Consider the following 9848-nt stretch of genomic DNA (forward strand, 5'->3'; position numbering starts at 1 on the left):
CAGGGTAACTGTAGGGTTGAACCATGAAAACAGTACCATCCTTAGCACTTAGCAGGTGCTCAAGAAAGAAAAAATGGCCAAAGGGAACATGAAGAAGCAGGCTGCCAGCTGAGGGTCCCAGAAGGAGGTGACAATTAGGGAGCAGGCTGGTGCGGGGGACTGCAGACAGGGTCTGGGGACGGTGAGTCCTTGACATTGCCCTGCAGCCTCCTGCTCTGAGAAGCCCTGCCTCCCAGCTCTCTGGAACCATTCAGATTCCTGGGGTATTCAAGTACCATTTCTGGGCTGGAGGCTCTGAAAGGGGCAAAATCACACTGCTGCATAGATTTCCAGAAGTCGTTTTTTTTTTTTAATGTCTCGTTTTAAATAGATTGTTTTCTAAGGGTCATATGACCGCTCCTCCTCCACCCCCGCAGGCCAGGGGCGGGCCGGCCCCCGTGGGTGTTGCAACTTCGGGCCTCAAAGTGGGGAAAGGCCGGCGGGCGGCGGCCACGTGACTCGCCCCGGGGATAAATAGACGGCGAAGCTGGGACTCAGCACAGTATCCCTCCCGCCTCCTCGGTCCAGTTCTGCGCCGTCGGAGCCAGAGTTCTCGGAGCCAGCATCGACCCCACACCGACGCAGCCGCAGGATGGAGCGCCCGCAGCCCGACAGGCAAGTGCGGGGCGGGGGACCGGCTTCTCCCGGGCAGGGCAGATCCCTCCTCCTGCAGAGCTCCCGAGACCGAGCCGGGAAGCAGGAAGCGACCTCGCTGAATGGGCGGGCGGTCACTTGGGGCTTTGGTGTTAGGAGGAGCTGGGTGCCAATCCCCCCCGGTGGGGCAGTTGGAGAGATGAAAGATGATTGACATGCCTGGCTCCCTGTGGATGACCCGATGGGAGTGTTGTCGTGGGACCGACTTTGGTTTTGGTTTTGTACTTGTGCGAGTGCTTGGAGGTAGTGATCTGCTCAATCCGGGATCCCCGCCGATTGTTAGAGCCTGGGCGACAAAGCCTGGCTTTCTTACTGGGGACTCCTCTTGGCCGCATCCACCTCTGGCTAGCTAGCTGTCGAATTAAGGAGCACATCACCTAGGCTACTGAGCCAGCGCTTGTTTTGGTTTTGTACTCGTGCGAGTGCTTGGAGGTAGCGGTCTGCTTAATCCGGGATCCCCGCGACTGTTGGAGCCTGGGCGACAAAGCCTGGCTTTCTTACTGGGGACGCCTCTTGGCCGCATCCACCTCTGGCTAGCTAGCTGTCGAATTAAGGAGCACATCACCTCGGCTACTGAGCCCGCGCTTGCAGTATTAGGGTGGCATAGTAGAGCAGGCACAGCAAGAGAGCCAAGGTCTCCTGACTAGCTGGAATTTGGCCCTGGGTTTGTCCACCTCTGAGTCTGGCTCCTCCCATCTTCCAAGAATTTGACCAGCATGTACAGAACAGGGGGTGATGTTTCTGAAGGAGTGCAGGCCAGAAAGGAGAAATGACACCCGTGTGGGAGGTGGATGCAGACATAAGGCAGAAATACTCCCCCAAAGGGACTGTTTCTTTGAGTAAAACTGAGTTTTACTTGAGCTTTTTCAATACTTTTGTGCGAGCAGAATATTACAAGGGATCATGAGATCTGTATCTGAAACCTCAACAAAGTTAATGAGTTAAATCTTGGGTCTAAAAGCCAGTGGAAGCAATTGCAGGTGAATTGAGTGTGCACCCTGCCCACCAATGCTGCTCCCTTCTCTTCTCTATTGAGAATAATTGGCCAGACCTTTCCTGTTGGTTTGGGGGACCCGTATTACACAGCGTTTTAATAACAAAAGTGTGGCTGGGGTTGCATCTTAAAGGTAGTTGGGAAAGTGGCTGTGTATTAGATGGGAACCTGGGTTTCTGCAGAGAAGCCTGATAAAAGCGGAAATCTCTTTTTTTAAGTCCTGCACACAGGCAGGGGTACCCCTCAGAAGCTCGGCCTTGGAAGGGACTGTGCCCAGAGCCCTGTCCTCGACTCCCTTGCTCACCTCTGTACCTTCTCTCTGCAGCATGCCCCAGGATTTGTCAGAGGCCCTGAAGGAGGCCACCAAGGAGGTGCACACCCAGGCGGAGAATGCCGAGTTCATGAAGAACTTTCAGAAGGGTGAGCTGACCCGAGAAGGTTTTAAGGTATGTGGACTGGAGGTACCAGCCTTGGCAGGGGTACATTGGGTGGGAGTGCACCCAAAGCGCAGAGCAGTGATATTAGTGGGGATGGCTACTAGGGATGCTGAGGGAGCCGATGAGCATGTTCAAGGGAGTCATTTTACAGGTCATGACCTTGAGGCTCAGAGAGTGGAAATGACTTACCCAAGGTCACACAGCAGGTTTCACAGCCTGCAGTGTAGTATTGTGGAGGGGCTGGGGCAGTGGTACTCTTTTAAGTGACCACCTAGTGCCTGCTTGGCATTTTACTCACTTAATTTTAATTAGTGCTTCAGCTTTGATAAGGAAGATGAGGAAGGGAAGGCTCAGAGAGGTTAAGTAACTAACAGAAGGTCACACAGCCTGTAAGCAAATGGGAGAGGCCAAAATTGAGCCAAGGCTGGTTATCTTAACTGCCTCTGAAGGTAAGCGGGGAGTATGGGTTCAAGCTTGAGTACTTCTGTTCCTTAATAGTAAGAATACGGGCACCATCTAACCTCCCCAAGGTACCTTTTCCTACATTTTTCCTGTGAAATGAGCCTTTTCAACAGCAGGGTTTCCTTTTTTTTGACCACACTGCATAGCATGTGGGCTCTTAGTTTTCCAACCAAGAACTGAACCCGTGCTCCCAGCAGTGGAAGCACGGAGTCCTAACCACTGGACCGAGGGGAATACCCAGCATGATTTCCTTAAGTGCCCGTTGTATTTGAGGCATGAATTTTTGCTATTACCCAGCACAATTGTGAAATTCATACAGGTAGAAGGAAAGCATGTGAGAAAAGAACCTGGCAGGTGCTGGGTGTGAGGAGAGGCTTGTTTGGGTTGAACAGTGTGCGTGGGGAGCTGTGGCTCACCACTCCTGACACCCTGCCTTTGGGTACTGGGAGACGCCCCCTACTTCCAACAGGAGAGGTGCTTCAGTGAAGGGCGATTTAACATGCAGCTCTAAGGGGCTCACAGCCCTGGGCTGTGTCCTGTGGGTGTGAGTCTAGCCCTTACTCCTTCGTTCTGCCCTCCACCCACCTGAAAAAGCTGACGTACAGTTGCTGTAACGTGACTGGGGCAGTGGGAGTGGGGAGGTGGCCGCTGGAGTACCCATGCCCAGCCACTGTACGCTTTGGAGCTTCCTTCTTGGCCCCTGAGTTCAGAGTCTGCACAAAGATCCAGGAGAGGACCCAGTGCTCGCTCAGATTGTGCTGATGGAGGTAGCGTTTTTTATCATCACGGTCCAACTTCAGTGCTGACTACCAGGTCGCGCCTAGTGCTTCACCTCTGCCATCCTCCCTGATCCCCATACCTGCCCCATCACTCTGTGGTCAGATTACCCTTCTACGTAAAGAAGGGAACCTTGTGCAGAGTCACCCAGGCCCCAGATTGCCTAGAGAGGGTGAGTGGTTTTATCCACCGTCACCCAACCAAGGACTGGCCGAGCGGAGTTAGGACCAGGTCGGTCACAGTTGAAAACCCAGGCTGTTCTGTACCAGGCTGCCTGGGTTTCTGCCCTGGTGAGAGACAGTGCTCCCATGAATGATTAAAGGTTCAGAAATCACCTGAAAACCTCAGCCGGAACATCTAAACTTTGTCCTCTTTCAAACTCAAAACTAGAAAATTAATGTGTAATGGGAGCTACCCGAGCCAAGGGGCACTGGGCTGTCCCCCAGCCCAGCTTTCAGAGGTGATGGGGTTCAGAGGGGTCTTCTGGGGAAGACCTGTGCCCTGCAGATGGATCCCCAGAAGTCAAAAGCCAGGGAGAGGTGCCTGGCATCTCCTGTAAGCACTTTTCATTCACTTACTTTCTCCAGAAAGCCATGCCTGTGCTTGGCTCCATTTCTGTTTCTTACTAGCTTTGTGAGTTCTGTGTCTCATACCCTCTCTGAGCCTTAGTGTCTTTTCTGTAAAATGGGCTTAGCCATTCCTTTGTTAGATTTTTCCAAGGATGAGATGAAGATTCGTATTTTTTCCAATGTAATAAAAGGTTTTTAGGCTCAGACAGTGCACGATGAAAATTTTCTCCTGTGACACTTTCTCTGGCTGCCACGTGGGGAGGATTGGAGGGGCTGGCAGGAGGTGGGAGCCCAGCCTGGGGAGGTGACAAGGATGACTCTGAAGGCGATAGTGCAAAGGGGCTGGATGCTCTGATAACCACCTACTTGCTCTGGTTTCAGCTGGTGATGGCATCTTTGTACCACATCTACGTGGCCCTGGAGGAGGAGATCGAACGCAACAAGGAGAACCCCGTCTACACTCCCCTCTACTTCCCAGAGGAGCTGCACCGCCGGGCTGCCCTGGAGCAGGACATGGCCTTCTGGTACGGGCCCCGCTGGCAGGAGGCCATCCCCTACACACAGGCCACCAAGCGCTATGTTCAGCGACTCCAGGAGGTGGGGCGCGCCGAGCCCGAACTGCTGGTGGCCCATGCCTACACCCGCTACCTGGGCGACCTGTCTGGGGGCCAAGTTCTCAAGAAGATTGCTCAGAAGGCCCTGAACCTGCCCAGCTCCGGGGAGGGGCTGGCCTTCTTCACTTTCCCCAATATCGCCAGTGCCACCAAGTTCAAGCAGCTGTACCGCTCCCGCATGAACACGCTGGAGATGACCCCCGAGGTCCGGCAGAGGGTCCTGGACGAGGCCAAGACCGCCTTCCTGCTCAACATCCAGGTGAGGGTCTGGGCTGTGCTGCGTGGCCACCCTGCCTCCAGCTGCTCTTCCAGGGACATTTCTCGCAGGGTTGGGGGCGGGGGGTCATGGTTAAGGGCAGGGGCTTGGGGTCCAGGGTTCCAGTTCTGTCACTTATCTGGTGGGGTGATCTTAGGCAAATCTCTTTCTTAATCACTTTGTACTTCAGTTTCCCTATCTGTAAAATGGCGATATAATAGCACTTAGCTCACAGAGTTGTTGTGACTGCTTAAATCAATCAAGTCCCCAAAGCAGGGCATGTTACAGGGTCAGCCCTCGAACATTCAGTTCAGTTCAATTGCTCAGTCGTGTCTGACTCTTTGCAACCCCGTGAATCACAGCACGCCAGGCCTCCCTGTCCATCACCAACTCCAGGAGTTCACTCATACTCATGTCCATCGAGTCGGTGATGCCATGCAGCCATCTCATCTTGTGTCGTCCCCTTCTCCTCCTGCCCCCAATCCCTCCCAGCATCAGGGTCTTTTCCAATGAGTCAATTCTTCGCATGAGGTGGCCAAAGTATTGGATTTTCAGTTTCAGCATCATTCCTTCCAATGAACACCCAGGACTGATCTCCTTTAGGATGGACTGGTTGGATCTCCTTGCAGTCCAAAGGACTCCCAAGAGTCTTCTCCAACACTACAGTTCAAAAGCATCAATTCTTCTGCGCTCAGCCTTCTTCACAGTCCAACTCTCACATCCATACATGACCACTGGAAAAACCATAGCCTTGACTAGACAGATCTTTGTTGGCAAAGTAATGTCTCTGCTTTTCAATATGCTGTCTAGGTTGGTCATAACTTTCCTTCCAAGGAGTAAGCGTCTTTTAATTTCATGGCTGCAATCGGCATCTGCAGTGATTTTGGAGCCCAAAAACATAAAAGTCTGACACTGTTTCCACTGTTTTCCCATGTATTTTCCATGAAGTGATGGGACCAGATGCCATGATCTTAGTTTTCTGAATGTTGAGCTTCAAGCCAACTTTTTCACTCTCCACTTTCACTTTCATCAAGAGGCTCTTTAGTTCCTCTTCACTTCCTGCCATAAGGGTGGTGTCATCTGCATATCTGAGGTTATTGATATTTCTCCTGGCAATCTTGATTCCAGCTTGTGTTTTTCCAGTCCAGCGTTTCTCATGATGTACTCTGCATATAAGTTAAATAAGCAGGGTGACAATATACAGCCTTGACGTACTCCTTTTCCTGTTTGGAACCAGTCTGTTGTTCCATGTCCAGTTCTAACTGTTGCTTCTTGACCTGCATACAGGTTTCTCAAGAGGCAGGTCAGGTGGTCTGGTATTCCCATCTCTTTCAGAATTTTCCACAGTTTCTTGTGATCCACACAGTCAAAGGCTTTGGCATAGTCAATAAAGCCGAAATAGATGTTTCTCTGGCACTCTCTTGCTTTTTCGATGATCAGCGGATGTGGGCAGTTAGCTACGGTTATTGTACGATGTGAGCGTCACCATTGTGGCACTCTGTGACAACTCCCTGTGACGACATACAAGTAGGCTGTGTGCTCATATGTAGCCAGGTTGGCACTGCAGGGTTCACGGATGCTGCAGACCTGGCCTCCGCCATCTGGGCCTCTCAGCCCAGCCAGGAGGCGTGATCTGTTCTTTCTACAAGTGTCTCAAATCCAGGGAAAGATGGGTTTTGCCTTGAAAGGTGATTTCTTAGGCAGAGCCAGGGTGGGTGTTCCCAGTGGGGGTGAGATTCCTTCTAACCCTGATGTTGAAGAATTCTGTCGCTCTCCTCCTATCTGGAGGCCCTGTGGGAACTGGGCTCTTAGTTTATGCTTTCCTGGCTCCTTATTCCCAGCCTGGGACCCCAGAAGAGATTGGTCATAGGACTTGCTATTGAGCAATGTGCGTCCTTTGCATACCGCTAAAAAATACCCAGCACACTTGGTCACTCTTCCGAGAAAAGCTGTATCTTTCAGAAAGGTGGTGTAGAAAGAACAGGCGCTTTGGAGCCAGAGCCCCGTGGGAGGGCTGGCCCTTTCCGTGTGACCTCTGGGTTAGTCACCACCCACGCACTGAACTTCTGGAGCAACAATGTCCTGGTCTGTAACCCTGGCTAATGAGTACCACAGAGCCTTGAGTGCCTGCTTGGGTACCACTCAAGACATGGTAATTTGCAAAGGGACCCAGCATGCGGGCGTGAGTGGCCATTCAGAATGGCTGCTATTGGGGAGCATTTGGAGAAGACCAGACAGGCAAGTTAATGAACTTGTGACATCTTATGTCTTAAGCTGGATGTTCGGTATTTTTATTGTGATTCTGTTCTGTCGTGCTATTTCACAATGAAACCTCAGACCTCCCATCAGCAGGCGTGGCCCCACCTTTCATGGAGGCGTGCATTTTGTTCTCTTGCAGCTGTTTGAGGAGTTGCAGGGGCTGCTGACCCAGAAGCCCAAGGACCGTGATCCCTCGCAGGGACCAGACCTTCACAGGCGAGCCGGCAGCAAGGCACAAGGTGAGGGCCTCCCGGGGGGTGTATGTGGAGGGCACGTGGCCCAGCCGTCTGGCTCTGGTGTCTCCGACTCTTCTGTCTTCTCCACGCTTTAAATGGGAAGTCGGGGGTGGAGCCAACCTTCACCCGGATGACCCCTCTGCACCTCAGTCTCCCCATTCTAGAATCAGGGGGGTTGGGCTGGTTCTAGGTCACTTTTGAGTACTCAAAGGATACTCTGAAGTCATGGCAAGTCCTCCCCCCACCCCAACACACACACTATAGGTCCCTTGGGGGTCTGTTAATGGTTCCCGAGCAGAGACCCCCTGACTTGGGGATAGGGGCCCAGGGCAGCTTCTAGCTATCCCCCCGCTGTGGATGCAGGGTCCTGTCTCGGGTTAGTCCCTCCCTCAGGCCGCTCAGACAGCTCGCTAGGGATTGGCAGTGCTGAGAGAACATACGGGAAACTTTCAGAGCACCAGAGTGCTCCCCAGATGTCTCCTCCCTCCCTGTGGGCGAGAGTGTGGCTTTGGGAGTCAAAGGAGGGGAGGGGTGAAGCTCGGCCACCTGGTTGGCAGGTCATCTCAGGCCTCTGCTCCTGGTGCCCCCATAGCTCACGTGTGCCAGGACTACATGGACCCCTCTGTTGGTGGGGTTTTGCAGGGAACACTGGAATGTGGCCATTCCTGATGAGATTACCCAGTGGGGGTGAGGGGACTTAGCCCTAACACATCAGTTCTCAAACTGTGGTACCTTGGGTACCCCTGGAGAGTACTTCTCACAATCTGCCTGAAAATGGAAGAGTGGACAGCTTGGAGAGAAGTAAGTCAGCTCCCTGTCTTAGGAGGTATCCAAGTAGTGGCTAGAGGGCTACTGGTTTGCAACTAGTGGGGACTTTACTAGACCCTGCTGAGGTGCCTCTGATGTGTTTTTCTGTGACGTCAAATGGCCCTGCTTCCATCCTCCAGGAGTTGACATCATCTGCCTTTTCTTTCAGACTCGGCTCCCGCCAAGGCTCCCAGGGGGAAGCCCCAGCCCAGCGTCCTCTCCCAGGCACCTCTCCTGCGATGGGTCCTCACACTCAGCTTTCTGGTGGCCACGGTTGCTGTGGGGCTTTACGCCATGTGAATGCGAGTGTGCTGCCTCCTGGGGGCCGTGAAAACTGTTCGTGGAGCGGGGCAGCCTCCTGGCTGGCTTCTTCCCTTGAGCTTGGGGCAGGGGGCAGCTGTCAGGGCTCCTGCTGTCTCCCTGCGTCCCTTCCTTCTGGATAAAAGGAGCCTGAGACATCTCCACCAACCCAGAGTACATCCAGTCAGTGACCTGCACTTCAGAGTGGGACACGGGGTCTTCCCTGGCCCCTCAGCACTCTCCTCTTCCTGTTCCTGCAGCAGAGCCCAGAAGATGTAGCCAGAGCAACAGCTGTTGTGAACCTCCGAAAGCCTTGGGTCTGAAGTCTCCCTTTTGACCTGCTGTGACCACTTGCCCTGTGGGCCATGGCAATTTTTGTATATGTTCAAAGATGTTGTGTCTTATGTTTCCGTCTTGTTTTTGTTGGAGCCACTTTGTGTTCCTGGCTCAGCCTGAACTGTGGTATTCTGTTGTGTTCTATTCTGTTCTTATAGCAGGGTAGGGGTGGGTTGTGGCGGGTGGGGAGGGAAGTGTTTAACAGGACTGTGGCCTTGATTGCTAACTTTCATGTGAAACAATAAACTAAATGGCCTGATAGTAACTTGATGTGTTTTTCTTGGGCTCTGTTACCCTTGGGGAGCTGACCTTTCTTCCTCACGTGTTTCTTGAAAGTCTGGTGGGCTGAAGGGGTGAAAGTGTGGGTGTCATAGGAGCTGGTTTGGGATGTTGTGCTCTGTTCTAAGGGTGGTGGGGGTGACCTTGAAGCAGTCAGTGGGCACATCTTTGGGGTGAACCCTGCTTGATGGAAGACAGCTTTACCAAGGACGGGATTCACTGTAAAGCTGAAATGAGCAAATTCTGGAATAAGACCTGCGTCTTGTACAGTGAATTGTAGGGACTGGAGTAAGAACCCTGGTTCAAACCCCTGGTTTTCTTTCTGTAACTGCCTTTGGGGTTAGGTATTAACCCTTCTGGGGCTTGTCACCTTCAACACCAATACAGAGACCCAGCTCACCTGTCTTGAGAAGCAAATGAGATGCATGTAAAATGCCAACAGCACAGAATATGAACTCTTAATAATGAAATGAGGGAGATCAGTGTTCTGTGATTCTTGCTAAGTGATTCTCTACTGTGCGAGTCACCTCACATCGTGTCATCTCATTTGATCCTCAGAAAAACAGGAGTTACCACTTCTAGAGGGTCAGGAAGGATTTAAACCAGGTCTGGCCAGCTCTAGAGCCAAGCCTTTCCCATTGTCTGAAGTCCTCAAAGTGAGTTAGTTGCTCAGTAGTGTCTTTGTGACACCCATGGACTATAGCCCACCGGGCTTCTCTTCTCCAATACTGGAGTGGGTAGCCGTTCTCTTCTCCATGGGATCTTCCCAACCCAGGGATTGAACCCCAGTCTCCTACATTGCAGGCAAATTCTTTACTGACCCAGCCAC

At 52.4% G+C, this 9848-nt stretch overlaps 1 protein-coding gene across 1 annotated transcript; it reads left to right on the plus strand.

The window, feature by feature from the left end:
* HMOX1 (heme oxygenase 1) lies at nucleotides 632-8404 on the plus strand. Its single transcript, NM_001285567.1, is given in 5 exon segments — nucleotides 632-654; nucleotides 2013-2133; nucleotides 4314-4805; nucleotides 7201-7300; nucleotides 8274-8404. Coding segments are annotated over 5 exon segments (867 nt in total).

Source organism: Capra hircus, chromosome 5 (genome assembly GCF_001704415.2).
Source record: "Capra hircus breed San Clemente chromosome 5, ASM170441v1, whole genome shotgun sequence".
In the NCBI taxonomy this organism is placed as follows: Eukaryota; Metazoa; Chordata; class Mammalia; order Artiodactyla; family Bovidae; genus Capra; species Capra hircus.